The sequence below is a fragment of the Propithecus coquereli genome, unplaced genomic scaffold (assembly GCF_000956105.1).
Source record: "Propithecus coquereli isolate 6110/MARCELLA unplaced genomic scaffold, Pcoq_1.0 Scaffold206, whole genome shotgun sequence".
Classification (NCBI taxonomy): Eukaryota; Metazoa; Chordata; class Mammalia; order Primates; family Indriidae; genus Propithecus; species Propithecus coquereli.
The window spans coordinates 74,583-93,679 of record NW_012145634.1 but is presented as its reverse complement, the minus strand read 5'-3'; the positions used below and the strand labels follow the sequence as shown (position 1 = coordinate 93,679).

The 19,097-nt window shown below is 47.2% G+C and overlaps 1 protein-coding gene across 1 annotated transcript in view; it reads right to left on the bottom strand.

Annotated features, from left to right (window-relative positions):
• The window catches only part of PI4KA (phosphatidylinositol 4-kinase, catalytic, alpha), a 117,266-nt gene that overhangs the window by 29,312 nt on the left and 68,857 nt on the right, over positions 1-19,097 (bottom strand). The window contains exons 20-30 of the mRNA XM_012644122.1: positions 17,690-17,798; positions 17,200-17,336; positions 16,917-17,050; positions 12,691-12,773; positions 8,013-8,083; positions 7,803-7,927; positions 6,499-6,580; positions 6,157-6,240; positions 4,525-4,614; positions 2,392-2,511; positions 1,576-1,668 (exon numbers count right to left, since the gene is read on the bottom strand). Coding sequence (XP_012499576.1) covers positions 1,576-1,668; positions 2,392-2,511; positions 4,525-4,614; positions 6,157-6,240; positions 6,499-6,580; positions 7,803-7,927; positions 8,013-8,083; positions 12,691-12,773; positions 16,917-17,050; positions 17,200-17,336; positions 17,690-17,798 — 1,128 coding nt within the window. The remainder of the gene's footprint in view (positions 1-1,575; positions 1,669-2,391; positions 2,512-4,524; positions 4,615-6,156; positions 6,241-6,498; positions 6,581-7,802; positions 7,928-8,012; positions 8,084-12,690; positions 12,774-16,916; positions 17,051-17,199; positions 17,337-17,689; positions 17,799-19,097) is intronic.

Sequence of the window (19,097 nt, the reverse complement as noted above, 5' to 3'; positions counted from 1 at the left end):
GGTCTCGCTATTGCCCAGGCTGTTCTTAGACACCGCGCCTGGCCCAGCTTCACTATTTTTAAAGTCAGGTATTTTTTTTTCCCCCAAGAAAATGTTGCTTTCTTATTCACAAGACTTGCTTGTAAAGGAGATCTGACTCCTTCCAAACAATAAAACTAATCCCCACAGACAGACTTCTCAATGCCACTGGGTATTCAAAACAATGTGTGGGCCAGGCGGGGTGGCTCACACCTGTAATCCTAGCACTCTGGGAGGCCAAGGTGGGAGGATCGCTTGAGGTCAGGAGTTCAAGACCAGCCTGTGCAAGAGCCAGACCTCGTCTATACTAAAAAAAAAAATAGAAAGAAATTAGCCGGACAACTAAAAATATATAGAAAAAACTGGCCAGGCATGGTGGCGTGTGCCTATAGTCCCAGCTACTCGGGAGGCTGAGGCAGAAGGATTTCGAGGTTGCTGTGAGCTAGGCTGACGCCATGGCACTCTAGCCCGACGCCATGGCACTCTAGCCCAGGCAACAGAGTAAGACTCTGTTTGAGACTCTGTCTCAAAAAAAAAAACCAAAAAACAATGTGGGGCCGGGCGCGGTGGCTCACGCCTATAATCCTAGCTCTCTGGGAGGCCTAGGAGGGCGGATTGTTTGAGCTCAGGAGTTCGAAACCAGCCTGAGTAAGAACGAGACCCCGTGTCTACTAAAAATTAGAAAGAAATTAATCGGACAACTAAAAATATATAGTAAAAATTAGCCGGGCATGGTGGCACATGCCTGTAGTCCCAGCTACTTGGGAGGCTGAGGCAGGAGGATCACTTGAGCCCAGGAGTGAGAGGTTGCTGTGAGCTAGGATGACGCCACGGCACTCTAGCCCGGGCGAAAGAGTGAGACTGTCTCAAAAAAAAAAAAAACAAAAACAATGTGGAATAGACTCCGAGGGTGACTCCCAGCGACTGAGCCTGTGTGGTCAGTGGCCACTATGCAGAGCACAGGCACCTTGCTGAGGCTCCCAGGGAAAGTGGCCAATGGAATAAGCCAGTGGCAGAGCGCTCGGGGGGAGGTGAGCCCCCTCAGGCCAGCACTGACAGACTTGCAGAATTGCCAGGGACCTTGGAAATGGTGTAGACTAGCTTCAGAGTTTACAGACGAGGAAACGGAGGCCCAGAGAGTTGCAGCAACTGGTCAGGCTGGAATAAACTGTGGTGTGGTGGATGAGAGCCCTCAACATGGAGTCTGAAGATGTGGTTCCCAAACCTGCTCTGCCTGTATGACTTGGGCAAGTTACTTAATTTCAGGTGCCTCAGTGTCTTTATCTGTAACACTGGAATAAATAGTACATACCTCTCACTGAGTGCCCAGGACAATGCAATGCATGGCATTTAACACATGTTTGCTACCATTTAACACCATAAATCACCCAGAATGTGCCGGTGAGTTCCAGGGCCCCATGCCCTTCCAGTCCACCTAAAATGAGTGAACTCCCCATCACCCAGATGCTTCATTCATTTTCCACTGGGAAAGAGACAACTGGCATCAAAACAAGAGGACACTTTGAAGGACCTCGAACACAAGGCCGAGGGAAGTACCTCGCCTGCGTAGCGGTTGCGCAAATTGAGGGACGCCATGAAGTTGGAGTAATCTTTCTTCACACAGGCTGGGCGCTCGGTTAGCTGAGTCGCCTATGGACAAGTAACGACAATTAGTTCAGACTGTTGCAACACAATCCTTTTCTCACATTTACCATGGCTAAACCTAAGTCTAATTGAGAAGTCAAGTTCAGATCTGGAGGTTATTAAAAATCTTCAGTGCTGGCAAGTTAATAAAACAAAATATTTTAAATACCCTCCAGTTTGATATATCCCAGAAGAGGATTTTTAAAAAAATTTTGATGGAAGAAGTATTTCTGGAAGACAATCTGTACTATAAGTGAACAGGCCTTTGCAAGAGAAAGAATTACTAGACTGTGGTGAGAATGACTGTAATCAGTGACGGAAACGCTGTGGAAGTTGGTGCTCATGGCCATCTCTTATGTGGGTGTATGTGGTCTGTAAATGTCACTTACAGATGGTAAAGGGTGGCTGAAGGTGACAGCCAAAGTCAGTGGGCTCTTAAGCACGTGCTAGTTGCTCCTCAGTCTAAGGTTTGAGACAGAAAGGGGAATGCCCTGAGTACAAAGGCAACCCCCAGAATGGGAGAAAGTATTTGCAAGCCACACCCGCCACTTCCTCTGCCTGAGCCTTAGCCTCCCAGCCTCCCAGCCTTGCCACCTGCCCTTGGGGACCCAGGGCCTCAGTGACTCCCCTTCCCAGCCCAGGCTGGCCACTGCTGCCATACCCCCCAGCCCCTGGACTGCTGCTCCACAGTCTAAGGGGGTCACTGCTCTAAAAGAGGCTTGCACATACCCCGAGCGTGGTGTTCTGCTTGTTGTAGCCGGCGAAGTGAAGAATGCTCTCAGTGGCCATGGCCAGTCCTGTGTGCTGGGACAGTCCCGACACCCAGTTCTGATGTTTGTTCAGGTATTCCTGAAATAGGATAAAAACATGCTATTTCACTAAAAGGGGAAAATAAAACTATAATTAATTTAAGGTGTGGGGGTAGTGGGGCAAACACCGGGTTTCTGTCCTGGGTCTGCCCCTCACTGACTAGCTGGGGGACCACCAGTAAGTTTAAGCCTCTTTCTGACTGGCTACTGCTCATCTGCAAACGAGGACAAGGTCAGATTCTCTGAGTGGCTGTCAGGCAGTCGGTGTAGCTTTGCATCTATGCGGGAGGCCCCTTTATTCCTTCAGCACCTGCTTGCTGAGCATCTGCTATTTGCCAAGAGCTGTATGAGCAGCTGGGGAAACGCACTGCAAAGCCTTGGCCCTGCTGCCCACAGGCAGGCAGTGTGGTGTGGGGCCTCCACTCCCCCCACTGCAGCACCCTTGCTGCCCAGCAGGGGTGAGGCAGCAGGAGCGCAGAACATCTGAGTTCACCTGGCCGCCCAGGGGCCAGGCAAAAGCACTTAGAGGGAGCTACATAACTTCTTGCAGAAAAATACACGCAGACACGTAAACTCAAAACTGCACTAACGCATAGACCTCATGGTGATGGGCAGTGGCAGTAGTTTAAATGGTAGCATTGACCATATCTGCTATTAAAACTGGACTACTCTGGTGTGTGGCATGGAGAGCAGATTCGGGGAAGGCTGAGGCTGGAGACAGGACGGGGAGGTGGGGCTGGTCAGGGAGAGCCGTGCAGAGGTGGGATGGCAGTTCAGAATGAGTGGGCTGCAGAGGGAGGGAAAGGGTGGACCTGCGGCAGGGCGCCAAGGGGACACCTGGTGGAAATATCAAGGTCATTTCAAGCCTTTTCATTTTCTATTTCCTCCTCAGGTCAGGCCTGCCTGAAAAAGTCAGAGAGAATAAAAAGCTCTATTGGCCCCTTTTTTTGTCCACTGAAACTTTCTCGGCATTAAAGGAGGCCTCCCCTCTTATGCCACAGACTTTTCCTCTACCTCAGCCAAGGGAAATCAGATGATTCTAAGTATTAACAGTTTGAGAAACTACCACAGTTTGAAGAATTCTAGTGTACAAATGAGAAAGCTACAGTCATCAAAGGACAGGTGTGGCTTAGTTACAAGGCCCTGCTCCGTCCTCCTCACTGCTCAACCTCTCTGGGGAAGGAGGAACTTTACAGCGATCCTTAGCATGACCCAGTTTCTTGCCAAATGCATTTCCACACAGCGTCTGGGACTCCTGGAGCCAGCTGTTCTATCCTCCTGGATTTCACATCCAGAAACGTTTGTGAATTGGGTTCATCTTAACAAGTGTTGCCGAGGCCAACTTCACAAGCTCCTCCTAATACACCTGCCCTCTGCTAACCCAGATTTCTTGTAGTGGCATTTGTCTTGTCTTTGACCACTGTTTTCTTTTTTTCCAACTTGTCACTTACTTGAACTTTGACTCCTGTTAAGGCGACTTTGTCCTCTTATACACTGTAGCATTTTTGTTCCATCTGTTTGACTGTGACTTTCAATAGAACAATAACTCACCTCACAGTCATTGGCATTTATAGAAAGACTCCCATGCACCTACTCATGCTGCTTAGACAGAACTTTAATGGGACACAAGTGCCCGATTCTGCTTCTGCTCCACCAGCCTCGGTCAAGCCCTGCCCTTGGGCACAGGCGCAGACAACACACATTTGGCCCTTGGTGCTGCCGCAGCCTGGCAACCCCCGTGCCCACCAGGTCACCCTCACCTTCTCGAGAGCCAGCCCCCAATTCCTGCCACAGAGCTGGCACCTTACCTGGTATGAACCTTCAGGGTTCCTGGGCCACCACCCTCCCCATTCCCTGACTAGCACCCTCCCCCAAGTGGCTCTGAACGCAGAGCAGCCTCTGAGGCATCTATTATAGTCTCAGGCACTGGACTGACATTTCTCTATTTATTCACACTAATGTTGTATTTTGAGTTGCCTGCGTCTGCGTAAAGCTCTTTGGACAGCTCAAAGGAGCTTACTGAGATTGCTTTTTGATGTCTTCAAGAAAGTACCTGCAGGTGGGACTTGGTAACTGTGGGCGCCCACTTCATGGCCTCCTGTAGGATCATCCCACAGCGTGCAGCGAAGTCTTTCACGATGCTCTGGAAGAGGGTGAAACTGCTTCTCAACAATCTGAGGTCAGTTCATCTGGGCTGAACTGTGTCCCCCCAAAATCCCTATGTTGAGCTCTGATCAGCAACAGTACCTCAGAATAGGACTGCACCTGGAAGATGGGCCTTTACAGAGGTGATTAAATTAAAAGGTAGATAGGGGCTGGGCGTGGTGGCTCACGCCTATAATCCTAGCACTCTGGGAGTCCACGGCGGGAGGATCGCTTGAGGTCAGGAGTTCAAGACCAGCTTGAGCAACAGCGAGACCCTGTCTCTACTAAACATAGAAAAATTAGCTGGGCGTTGTGGCATGAGCCTGTAGTCCCAGCTACTTGGAAGGCTGATGCAGGAGGATTGCTTGAGCCCAGGAATTTGAGGTTGCTGTGAGGTAGGCACTACGGCACTCTAGCCTGGGCAACAAAGCGAGACTCTGTCTCAACAACAACAAAAAAAGGCAGTTATGGTGGGCCCTGATCCAATCTGGCCAGTGTTCTCATGAGAAGAGGGGATCTGGACACACAGAGAGAAGAGCATGTGAAGACACGGGGAAGGAGGTGGCCACCAACAAGCCAAGGATAGAGGCTTCAGGAGAAACTAGCCCTGCTGACACCTTGACCTTGGACCTCAGCCCTCAGAACTAGGACATATAATGTCTGTTCCTTAAGCCACCTATCTGTGGTCCTTAGCTATAGCAGCCCAGCAGGCTAGCACAATGGTCAGGTTCTAATCCAATCCGAGGGACAGGGAACTCATACACACTGTGGTCTGTAGTTCCTGAACAAGGCTGTATGGCAGAACCCACATGAATAACAGGTCACAGGGCCACTATGCACCTGTCCTGGGTCAGTGACTGGAGGGGAAGGCAGTTTGAGGGTGGCAAAAATCCTCTCTGGGCTACATCACTGCTTGGGGAAACTCCCCACTGACTGCTGGTCTGACTGGGAGGTCCTAAGTTAGGACATGATCCAGCCCCAGGCTGGTGGAGCTCTGAGTGGACTCAAGCTTTGGTCCTGCCAGAGTAATGCCTTCTGAGTCAGACCAAGCTGGGGACAAAAGATGTCCAGGACATTGTCCTCATTCAGACCGATTTACTCTGCCTGTTTTCCCAATGGGATAGCACAAAGCCATAGGCATGTTATGCTACTGCCGCAATAATCAAGAGTCAGTACACTCGGAGAAGTGAAGTCCACCTGCAATCATGAGTGCTCAGTGCAGACGGGAGGGCCTATAAACCAACTGGCAGGTGTAAACCTCTTTGGCAGCAAAACCAAGAACACAGCTGAAGAGTCACCATGGCTGAGTGGCCAGAGCACTGGCTTGGAAGGCAGAAGAGCCTGGGGGCAGTCAGCTGCCCTTGCACACGGCAGGGCCTGGCAAGTGCTCGGTCTTCTGGCTGCCGGGTGGGGCCAACACCACTCATACCTCAGACCGCTCGGGACTGGGTCACCTCATGCAGGGCAAGCACCTGCCTGGACATACTCAAGGATCAGTGGTGAAGATGGCCCCCTATGCAGGGGACCACATCAGGCCTACCTCTCGGGCTTCGTACGTGTCGGGAACTGTGATCCGGTAGGGGGCATCAGGAATGTCATAGTAAGGCTGGTCCTTGTGAATATCCTGAAAGCACAGCGAGACTCGCTCTTCCAAACCGCCTTCTCCAAGATGCCACTGCCAAGCCTCTCAGACGGGACAGCAGAATGTTGGCCACCCCTTCCCACCACCTGTGCCGTGTATGACGGGCTTCCAGACTTGCTGCAGCTTCTTGGGAAACCCCAGAGTAGAATATGGGCCAATATGCCTCTTGTAGCATGAATCAGGATAGAGGAGTGTGCCATAACATGGAGTGGACAGTGGGAATGGACAGTAGACACTCACAGCACTCAGCGACAGCGACAGGGTCTGCAGGATGTCCAGCATGGTCTTCAGCACTGTCCCACTCCAGAGCAAGTGGGGAAACCTGTGCCAAGAGCCAGCTCTCAGGGTCAGGAACCAAACCTCAAGGAAGGTCGGCCTCAGTGGGTGGGGCCCCACCTCAGCTGCCTCCCCTGTGTTGCCATAAGCCCACACCTGCTGCTGGCTAGCTGAAGGTGGGAGGTCAGGAGGTCTCTGAGGCAGAGAGCCCACCTTCCTCAGGCTCTCTGCAGGGAAGTGGGTGGTGCCCAGTCAGAAATGCTCCCCAGGCCCCTGCCATTCCCATTCCTCAGGGTCAGACACGCCCCAACTGACCTTTTCTGAACCCGATACCGACTGTCCTGGTTATGCACTGGCAAAGCTGCACCCTCTCACTCCCCAAAGCAATTCTCCTAGTTTTGAACCAAGCTCCCCAATATTTCTCACTTCATGGCACAGAAAATGACATTATCTGCATGACACCCTGGGGTAAAGAGAAGGTGCCTGCTCTTGAAAGCAACAGGCCACAGGCTCTGATGGCCCCAGGGCTGAAGGGGCAGTGTCTCTGCACAGCCGTTACTCATCCGTTACTCCACTGCTCAGAAGGCCCAGCTCAGACACATGCCACATGTGTGTTGGACTTGCTTTCATGGCCTCTGGCTGGCTCCTGACCTGCCCTCAGATGGCACTGCTGCCTGTGCCAGGCACACAGCATCTGCGACAGGCTCCAGATCCCTGGACGCCTTCGAAGAGAGCTGCAGGTAGACTCCATTTGGGTGTCTGCTGCCTCTGGCCTTCACACCTCAGAGAGGCTGGCCAGCCCACCTTCAAGTGTTCTCATCTGTGTGGGGACGTGTCCCAAGACGGCCTGCTTTGGCTCCCAGCACAGGGAGTGTATATGGAAAGGGGCCAGTGTGGGTTTTTGTTCCTGAGAAGCCTCCAGAACACATAAAAGACACCAATTCTACCCGGGGGCAGGGGGCTGGGTCTTGCTAGGGTGGGTGGGGCTCAGAGACACAGGGATATTACACCAGCAAGAGTAATGCAGGAACTGCAGTAACCATGCTAAGTGACACTGATAGCTCAGATGAACAGACATTTCTGGACCCAAATTCGGACTCTGTGGCAAACTCACTGACATTTGGTGGGAGGCTGCATCGTCCTTGAGAATTTCTACTGTGACTCCATTTTTTTCTGGACTGATAACGTGAGGACGATTTTTTCCTGTACCCCAAATCACAAAAGTTTACACACATACACATAAAGCATTAGCAGGAAAATGAACTTACTTATCCACCAGACCAGACAGATACTTGTCCGCCACCCTCCGTATCCTCTTGTGGATGTGGTTGAAGTTCACCAGCAGGAACTGGGCGTGCCGCTCCAGCTCCTCCTCATTCTCCTTGGTCTTGGCCTAGAGATTCAGAAGAGACAGGTACAGCAGTGCCCTCGTGTGCCTCCAGCAGACACACGCTCGCTCACGCTCTGACAAGACTTACTTTATCTGCCATCATATTCAGGAAGGCATCAAAGACTTTGTCTGCAACAGCAATCACACACTGCATCATCCCTGAAACAAAAAGGTTTCCCCAGATGAGGTGCAGCAACAGACCAGAGATCAATCCTGGCTATTTCTAAACTTTTTCTTTTAAAATGACTTTAGACTTACAGAGAATTGCAGGGGTAGCTCAGAGTTCCCATATACCCTTTACCCAGCTTCCCCAGACACTAACATCTGCAATAACCAGGATTATTTGTTGAAACTGTGAGTCAGACACTAATGTAATATTAATACTATCACCTGAACTTCAGACTTTGCTGGATTTCCCAAATTCTCCCGTTCACATCCCTCTTCTGTTCCAGCAGCGAACACAGGACGCCAGATGGCATTTAATCAACATGTATCCTGATCTTCTCTAATCTGTGTTAACTCCTTAGTCTGTCTTTATCTTTCAAGACTTTGATGCTTTTGAAGAACACAGGTATAATATTTTGTAATGTCCCTCAATGTAGGTTTGTCCGATGCTCACTTGATTAGACTAGGGTTATAGGATTTTGGAGAGAACACTACACAGGGAATGTGCTCTTATTGTCACATCGTATCTTGGGTATGTGATGTCATTATGGACTGGAGAAGTTAACATTGATCATTTGGTTTGAGTTATTAATTTTCCCTTTCCATATTTTATTCTTTAGAAGCGAGTCACTAAATCCCGCTCACACTTAGGCCGAGGAAACGCCGAAGAGAATTTGTGGATGACAGTTAAAATCACTACAGCAATTGATAAATATTTTGGAGAAGATACTTTGAGGTTATGTAGATAATTCATTTCTCTTTAAAATTTTACCCACTAATTTTGGGATCCATGGGTGGATTCTGCCTACAGTAGCTACTGTGGAGAGATTTTCTGTCTCCCTCATTCCTTCTACTTTTAGTAACTGGAATTCTGTAAAGAAGGCTTGTCCCTCCTTCCCCACATTTTATTCAATAATCTAATCACTTTGCGTTCATGGGTATTTATTTTATTCACTGGGTTATAATCCAATACTATCACTATTTTTTTGCTCAAATCACTCCAACTTCGGCCACTGGAAGCTCTTTTGGCTTGGCTCCTGTGTCTTTCTGACATGCCCCAATGCCTTTTTTTTTTCTTCTTAATCAACCCTTTCTCCATGAAGCCCTGTTTCCTGTTACTGAAGAATGGTATTCAGAAACCAAGATCTGAGCACTGCATGTGTTCACTGTTGTACGCATGCACAGTAGGTTGTAAAAAGCAACAGAACACAGTGAGAATCACAATGCAGATAAAAGAACTGCAATAAAATGCCAATTCATACTCCATAGTGCTGTTCCTCTCTCCACTATCTTTAACCTGCATGGTTAAATAACAGGACTGCTCTCTGCAACTGGGCAGAGAGACTAGGCAGGTGCTAACAGCTTTGTACCCTGGGCCCAGCACGCAGCCTGAGACATAAAGAGGCCTTTTATAGCTATTTGTTACTGGGAAAAGTGGGCCCCAACACAGCTCTCAGCAATATGAAAAGTGACCAGTGTGACCTGGAGAGGTGGAGAAAGGCTGCTTTCTTGAAAGGCTGGGTTGGGTGGGTAAAACCTTATTTTGGGGGTATGTGTTTACTGTTATACTTTTTTCATATAAGCTATTAGGAAACTGAAACTGTAAGTTCCTAATAAATAATCAGATAGTGGTCAGATGCCAATCAGTATCATGTAATAGCATTTAAGGGGATTTTTACTTACAGAAGGGCCTCCTTTTTTTGCACCTAAGGTTAACTTTGAATTACTAGTGTACTGACTAGCTGGGCAGCTGGCAGGTGAGCAGCAGGCTCTTGCCCTTACGTTCCTGCACAGCCAGGAACAGGGAGGCTCGGCTTACAGAGGCCCTTCCCTTTGGTGGAGCTGCTAGAGTTTCATATATCCTCTCTCCTGGTTGGTTCTAAAAATTCATGAATAATATATGTCTCCAAAGACACTTCCTTCCCATCTCTCATGTTTTAGAAGAGAAAAGGAAGAGAAAAGTCAACTCAATAGCTGCACATTTACTGCTTAACCTACGTACCATGCTCAGAACAAAAACCACCAATTTGAAATCATGGAAGAATATAAAATCATTTCATTTTGAATCATGTGAAGAGCAAATCAATCCCCAGTACAATTTAATTTCCTCTGCTGTCACAAGAACAGAAAAACAGAGCTAAGAGAGAAGGAAGAGTGAAACATCTAGCTTCAGAAAGCGGTATGATTCCATCTATAGATATTCTCCAGGCGGCTGGCAAAATGTGCTAGGTTTTTAAGTCTCTTAGAGGTTGACAGTTTCAATTTTTTTGTTACTTATTCTCCCTCCTGAACCAAAGAATTTCAGGATGAGCCAAACGTCCAGCACAGAACTTAGCACAAAACAGCTGCTGCACTGACCAATGCTGCCTGGATGGATGAAGGGACTGAATCAATGAACAGCATCTCTGCTATACCCCCAGGTGGTCCTGGGGCATGTGAGACCCTCTGAGCATTCCCCCCCATATGTGGACTCCTCCAGAAAGAGGTTTCCTTCTGTAGAAACTGTCTGCTTGCACCTCCTACTCCTGGCCTCCACCAGGCTCCCTGCTCATTCTAATTCTTCCCTGACTGCCAGCAGAGGGAGCTTCCAAACCTTATGCTGCCCTTCCTTGCCAACCCCACTGACTCCCAGCTGCAAAAATACATTCATGCAGCTAATTTCCTGACTCTGTTGTGTATCAGTATGAGGTCTTCTGCAAAGGACTTACTGGATGAAAGTCTTACATAAACCAGCATCTCAGAGTCTCTGGGGTGATTTTTAAAAACATTTCTTCAAGCGTTAATTTTTCAACAAAAGAAAAAAATGGTACCAGAAGTATCTGGGGATAATTTTTCTACTGGCAAGAACAAGTTGATATTATAGAATCATGAATGTGCCAACAGCTTCTGGCACGGAAAGGACTACTCACTACTAGCTGTACTTTATTAATGCTAACTTTGTTAATCTTAAGAATTCATCAATAAGCATTCTTCAAAGAATTTACTCACACAGTTAATACAAATTTGTAGATTCTACTAAATTCCTTTGCATATTTAAACATGATTATAAAATTATCAAATTATTGTAAGCATTTAATTAAAACATAGGTCTATTATTTCAGTTTCTTTTAAATTTTTAAACATCTTATAAATCAGACTTATCAGTACCTTTATAAAGTAAGACTGGTCAAAAAGTGCTTATACTATGCATTTAACTTTTTTCTTTGCTGTCTTCATTTTAATCTCTCTTTTTTTGGCAAAATAAACTTACAAAACTCTAATGTTAGCCCTTTGTAATTTTTAAAAATAGAGGTATAATTTGCATATAATAAAATCCAAAAACTTTATGTGCTCGATTTGATGACTTTAACAATTGTGCACACCCATGAAACTGCCACCCAAACAAAGCAAAGAACATTTCCTTCAGTCCAGAGAGTTTCCTTGTGCCCTTTCCAATTCTCCGCCTCTTCTTCTTACTCCTGTGTTTAGCTTACGTTTCCCTTATAGGGTTTTGGCAACTGAAATATTTTTACGCCTTCTTGGAGTTTCCACTATTTTTCTGTCTTCCTAGGAGTTGGTCCTCTTGGTTAGGACTGGTGATAGCTAAGGCCCTCTGTGCACTCGGCCCAAGGACATGCTGCACTGTGAGACTTGTTTCATAGAGATTTTCACATTCTGAAATGTTCCCAGAAATGATACAGGCCTTGACGTTGCTGTGGCCCACAGAGCCTGGCTTGTCAGTGGTCCAACTGGGTCCCCACATATTGGGCAGGGCTACTGAGGCATGGAAACCCTCATGACAAGAGCCATGCATGCAGCCAGCTCCCACTGGTAGTCTTGGCTAATGGAGCATCTTTAACTTGTTCCTCTGTGGGCCGCCTCTGTCCATCACCCACTGGAAGGACACTGGTCACTTTCCGAGACCAGGCCTGATCAGTCCCTGTATTGCTGGTGCTAGACACTGTCCTGGACTGTGTGGTTTTTTTCCTGGTGTTCCCTCTTTCCTGCTTACACAAAGAGACACAACTACATGTCTCCACTTCACAAATACTTCATGGAAGAAATAAACATATGTCTATATTTGTATCTACCTATCTCCCCGTGTACTCTCCCTGCTTTTGTCATTACAACCATCTTCTTGCACATTTTGCATTAAACATTGTTCTTTTCAGAGTATCATTATGAACTCATACCTTTCACAATCAATCTAAATTTGTTTCAATTAAATAAAATAAAAATATTGTATTTATGTTCAGATTATAATAATATGTCCACTGAGACTCTCTTTAAATTGATTCCCTGGTCTTCTTAGCCTGCTCTCTGGCAACAGCAAGATGCTGCTACAGGTCCACCAGTGACTGTCCAAGGAGCCCCAGACCCTTCAGATGAGCATACTCCAGCAGTGGGCCAGAGCGACCCTCCTGTTTGGGGCTCTTGCACCAGTCACAGAGCAAGTAAGATGTATATTTTAAGGTTATGTGTTTTATACTGATCTTTCCAATGTGGTAGGTCACTTCATAAAACTATTTTCTACATGTAGGCAAAAAATAGGAAGGAAGTAGTATTCCTCTTATCCTATTAAAGCTTAATTCATCATGAAAGCATCACAATAATAAGCTTACCAGATTTGTCTTTCTGAATAGCTTTATCCTCAAAGTAGCAGAACATTACCTGGAAGCGATCAGGATCTGTTGAGCGCAGTACCCTAACAAGGAGAACACCTTAAATAAATTTTGAAAATGCCAGGCCCTCCCCTATCGCAGGTTTGATGCTGCTCAGAACTAGTGAGGCTGTGAGGAATAGACCCCCTCTGACATTTATGGGGCACACTGACATGGGTATCGTCTATTATGAAACATTTCCATATTTTTTAACCCAGCAACCCCACCATTAGAGTGTATTTTAAGGGTTACCTGCATAAGGATTTTCATGACAACACTGACTTCATTACCCAAAATAGAAACAATCTGCCCATCAATAGGAGACTGGTCAGATTAGCCTAAGTGCACCCATCTGATGACACATCATGCAGCCACCAAAGTGAGAGGTAGCTCTATACATGCGCTGTTACAGAAAAACATTTGAAACATACTAAATTAAAAAATATCAAGGTGCAGGGAAAACACATACAGTGTGATCCCACTAACAGGTTTCCTAAAGGCTTGTGTGTGTACGTGTAGGCTATATATGCTTGCCTCTGCATAGAAAATTTCTAGAGAGAAAAATAAGAAGAGACTATTAACAGTGGGTATCTCTGTATAGTAGGAATGAGATATTCAGGGCTAGGAAGGAAAGATCTGTGCTTTTTTATCTTTAGCATCTTCTGTACTATTATACTGTTTTTTATTCTCTTATTTGTTTTATGTACCATGTATATTTTTACTTTTTTTTTTTTTTTTAAGACATGGGATTCTTGCTATGTTGCTCAGGCTGGTCTTGAACTCCTGGCCTCAAGTGATCCTCCTGCCTCAGCCTCCCAAGTAGCTAGGGCTACAGGCATGGGCTACCATGCCAGGCTCAGAGTTTTACTTTTACAATAAAAAATATCTTTAACCTCAGGGCGAAAAGGAACAAAAAGAAAAGAAATGCATGCGCTTGACTCACGGGCAAGTGGAGCCAGTTTAGAGTTCCAGGGCTCCACTAAGATAGCAGGAGCACAATGGGGTGCTTCCACTGGCCTCTGCATCAGCCTGTTGTGTTAAGCCTCCGGAGGGCGGGCCAGGCGCCTTTAAGCTCATGCATTGAGTGTGCACATGCACACAGCTTTCACTTGACTTCTCACTTTTTCCACTTTGTGATTTTAAAGTTCTCCCAATAACCAGTTGGTGGGCACCGAAGCCAAGTTCTGAATAAAGAATAAAGGCTTTGGGGCTATCTCTCTGAGTTAGCAGAGTGCTCTCAGGGACCTGGCAGGCAGCTTGGGTGGGAGCTGGGCTCATGGAAGTTGCCTGTGCCTCTTAGAATCTTCCCCTGCCAGTTCACTCAAGAGGCTGTCCTGGCCTGGGTGCAGTGGCTCACGCCTATAATCCCAGCACTCTGGGAGGCCGAGGTGGTGGGACTGCTTGAGTTCAGGAGTTCAAAATCAGCCTGAACAAGAGTGAGACCTCTCTACTAAAAACAGAAAAAATTAGCCAGATGTGGTGGCACATGCCGGTAGTCCCAGCTATCCAGGAGGCTGAGGCAGGAGGACTGCTTGAGCCAGGAGTTTGAGGTTGCAGTGAGCTACGATGACAAAAAAAACCGAAAAACACCAAAAAACTGCCACTTGTCCTGAGAACCTGAGGAAACCATTCAGGGGCACACCTGTGGGGAAGGCAGAGACAGCCCTGCCTTTGAACACGTGAGGCTGATGGGGTCTGGAGACATCTCTTCTGTCCATACATGCTAGGATTAAAACCATGTTTTTGCTCTGTTTTGGTTTGGCTTGCGTTGTTCTGGCCGATTTTTCTTTGAAAATATATTCTTTGGAAACAAGATTAGAAGGAAATATCCTAATAAGCTATAGGGTATGGTGGTAGGGTCAATGATTTTTTTCCCTCCACTTATTTTGCAAGTTTTTGTGTCATGTTCTTATAGTACTTTCATAAATGAAAGTAACAGACATTTATGGCCAGTGGTTCATGGTTATGGTCACGGTGGTTATGGTGGTTCACACCTGCAACCCCAGTACTTTGGGAGGCCATGTTGGGAGGATTGCTGGAGGTCAGAAGTTCAAGACCAGCTGGGTAACATAGTGAGAACCTGTTGCTACAAAAAATACAAAAATTAGCCAGGCATGGTGGAGCACGCCTGTAGTCCTAGCTCCTGGGGAGGCTGAGGTGGGAGGATCACTTGAGCCCAGGCATCCCAGGTTGCGGTGAGCTATGCTTGTGCTATAGCCTGGGCAACAGAGCAAGACCCTGTCCACCCCCTGCAAAAAATAATTTTTTTAATTAAAAAAAATTAAAATTAAAAAACATTTACAACGAAAAAAGAACAGAAAGTCAAAACTCCCTTATGGGACTCTGGGAAGAATGGGTCACTGGTTTCCATTTCTGCTCTTTCGCGGAGCCTTCAGGTTGCCGAAGGCAGGGAGGAGGCCACTAAGCAGGAGGGTAGGGCGTGCTCCCTGTAACCAAAGCAGCCTTCATCTATTTTACACATTACACTTTCAGGTATGATTTCTTTTCCTCCCCCGCCACACCTAACAGGGTCTTCCTCTGTTGCTCAGGCTGGACAGTGGTGGAATCATAGCTCACTGCAGCCTTGAACTCCTGGGCTCAAATGATCCTCCTGCCTCAGCCTCCCGAATAGTTGGGACTACAGGTGTCACCATCATGCCTGGCTAAGTTTCGTATTTTCTGTAGAGCCAGGGGTCTTGCTATGTTACCCAGGCTGATCTCAAACTCCTGAGCCTCGGCCTCCTAAAGTGCTGGGATTACCGTCATAAGCCACCATGTCCAGCCTCAAGTATGATTTCTTTTACGAGAGGGTCTGGTGGCACCAAAAAAGGTTAAAATAGTGTTGTTTTCAAATATCCATCCTTTTAAGAACACTTTCTTTTGAAGTCATTTGGGAAGGAAATGATTCTATAACTTACTGCACCCCTCCTGTGACTTAAATAAGTTAAGTATAACTTGACCTTTTCCTGATGACAGGGAATCATCCTTTCGCAGCTAGTGTGTCTGGCTGCAGTCCCAGGGTGCTCAGGCCTCACTCACTGCAGTGGGGCTGTAGAACCACACTGGTCAGCCACAGATGGCTGGGCTCTGTGCACCCTGGCTGCTGTTTCCAGCCTTTGCTTATGAGAGGCAGCACAGCATAGTGCGTAGGAGACTGGGTTTCAGTTCATATCAGGGATCACTACCTTGGGCAACTGCCTAACTGCTCAGTGGCTCAGTTTCCTCATCTGTACAATGGGCACACAACAGTGCCCACCTCATCAGCACACTGGAGAGTACATCAACACACGTATCAACACACGTAACACAGCACAGTCCCGGCACACATGAGCACTCAATCATGTCAGTGGCTGATGTCATCACGGTGACAATTACAGACTGTAAGAGGCATTACAGTTGCTAGGACTGCTGTGCATACAGGCAAATTCTCATCATCGGGCCACCTGCAGGATTTTGTTGTTGCATTTACTCAACTGTGGTTGCATAAACCAGCTCAGTGAGTGTCTCAGAACCATGCTCAGTAAGGGCTCGCTCCTCAGAGGGGCCCCTGTCCAGTCAAGAGCTGAGTTTGCAATGGTGACTGTGACTTCACAGAAGTCTGTTCCCTATGAGAGCGGGGATGATAACAGAGTTTAGATACCGGGAGGTGTTATTAGACTTGGCCTTTGGTGCTCATGAAGGAAGGCACACAAGAAAAGCAGAGGGTGTTTTTGTTTGTTTTTTTAGATAACTTGCATGTCTCCGGAGAAACTGAAAAGAGTCCCATGCCTAGAAGGGAACAAAAATAAAAAATGTGCTCGGGGCCGGGCGTGGTGGCTCATGCCTGTAATTCTAGCACTCTGGGAGGCCGAGGCGGGTGGATCGCTCAAGGTCAGGAGTTCGAGACCAGTCTGAGCAAGAGTGAGACCCCATCTCTACTAAAAAATAGAAAGAAATGATCTGGACAACTAAAAATATATATATAGAAAAAATTAGCCGGGCATGGTGGCACATGTCTGTAGTCCCAGCTACTCGGGAGGCTGAGGCAGTAGGATCGCTTGAGCCCGGGAGTTTGAGGTTGCTGTGAGCTAGGCTAACGCCACGGCACTCTAGCCCAGGCAACAGAGTGAGACTCTGTCAAAAAAAAAAAAAAAAAAAAAAAAAAAAAGCTCGAATGTGGATGTGCGTGGAGGTGGAGTCTCGTGTACCTCATGTACTCCAGCCGGTACACAGACAGGAGATAGGTAGACATGGCGAAGTCCAGCTTGTTTATGAGGGCGGACACTTCAGGAGGGGGGTCCAGCAGGTTGATGATGGTGCTGCGGAGATCGCTCAGTTCAGCCTGGAGGGAAAGAAACACTCAAGGGCTCACAGACACCTCCCCAGGAGAAACAGGTCGCAGTGGCCAGCAATATGCGTTGGAAAAGACAATGAAAGGATCCGCCCCAATCATCCCAGGGAGCTAAGCAAAAACGAGATCAGAATCCTTACGGGGGTGACTGTGTCATTTTTCATGGCTGAGTTATACTGGAGGACGGACCGAAGAGGCTCTTTGCTGGGGAAGGTGAGCAGAGGGGACTTGGTGGCTATTTCACAGACCCCCTCGTACCACTCTTCTGGCCAGAGTCCTGCAAGAGAGTGAATGCAAGTGAGACACTTGCCTCAGTCCAGAACCACTGCAGTGGGGGTGACTCTGACAACTCCTGGAGTGAAAGGTCCTTTGTTTGAGACAATTATCCCAAAAATGAGGCATAGAAATGAGTCTGTTACCTAACTTGGGCAGATATTTCCCTTAGGAAAAATGGCATTCTCAGTACCCTAAACTACATCTGGGAAGGGCAGTATTTGCAAATACTAGTAGGAAGAAGCAGCTGCATTTGGACTCATTTGGAATGTGCTCATATTCACAATTAGGTTGAGTCCAACCTCACCTTTGTTTTCACTCTGCATTGTCTTCCCCGTGAGAGAAAGCTCCCCCTACCTGAGTCCTCCACAGCAAATCCCATGAGAACAGAATAGAGCCAGAAGTCCCGGAAGAGCTTCTGTAACCGAGGCTTAGCTTCTTTGATGGGTGGCAATCGTCGGGTGAGCTGATGTGCCAAGGAGAGAGGAAGAAAGGAGGTTATTTGCTCATGAAACCTTAACACCTGTGGGTATAAAATCAACCACAGATTCATTCTCCAAGAGCATTCTCAGTGATTCATCCAGTCAGACTGGGTAGGAAAAGGATTATTGCGCAGTGACTGATGCATCTCAAAAATTTTGCCAATAAATATTACTTCATTCACTCATTCATTCACTGAGTACCTAATGTGCGCCAGGCATTGTGCCTGGGGGCTCTAATGCCCTACTCGTGTACTCGAAGGGCCGTCTGGTTTGGAGGGAGGTGGACAAACAATCATAGTGGGGCAGAGTTCCCACAAAAGGTGCTATGGTCTCAGAGTTAACATGTGAGGAAAGCTTAGCCAAGCAGAGAGAGAAAGCAGCCTGTCCAGCAAGAGGGAGAGCATCCAGTCCTAAGCCTGGGACCATGGAGGGCATGGAGCACGTAGGGAAAGGCAAATCACGCACGAGGGCTGGAGCTCAGAGGAAGGGATGCAACTGGAGAGGCAGGGAGATCGTGAGAAATCTTGTGGCCCAGCCAGAAGAAGTGGCTTTCAAATCTTTTTCAGCAGCACAACTTCTCCAAATAGCAATCAAAGGCAGAAGCCCCATATGTAAAATAGGTAAAGCAGAGTTGCTCGGGTGCAGGTGAGGGGTTGAAGCCCCTGTGTCCCTGCTCCAGACGGTGGCCCACCTGGTGTGAAGCAGGGAGCAGTTTGTCAGTTATGTAAAATGGTTAAATTTATGCTCACGCCCAGCTGGACAGGCTGATCCCCACAGAACCGCTGTGGATGCCAAGCCCCCATATAGTGGTGATGAACATGCAGTGAGGGCGGCTTTGCTACCCAAAGACTTATGAGTGCCAAGTACACGTCAGGCCCTGGGTGAGGCCACGGAGGCAGCACAGATGACACCCATCACTTGAAGGTGAGGGGCACAGTGAGATGGGTACACTCACACACAGCCAGTAGAACTACAAATTGGCACAACATTCCCCGGAAAGCAACTTGGTAATATGCATCAAAAATTCTAAATATCCCCACACTCAGTCACACAAAATCCCACCTCTACAAAATCTACCCAAAAAAACCAAGCTGATTTAGGCACACAAATGTTGTAACATTTGTTATAGCAGCAACATAAATAGAAAAACACTAAATGTCTACCTGAAAGGGGAATTTAAATAAGTGATACATATTAAGAATAATATTTTCGAAGACTATTTGGTGACAATAGAACTCACAATATGTCAAGTGAAGAAAATATAAAATGTATAAATGATTAGA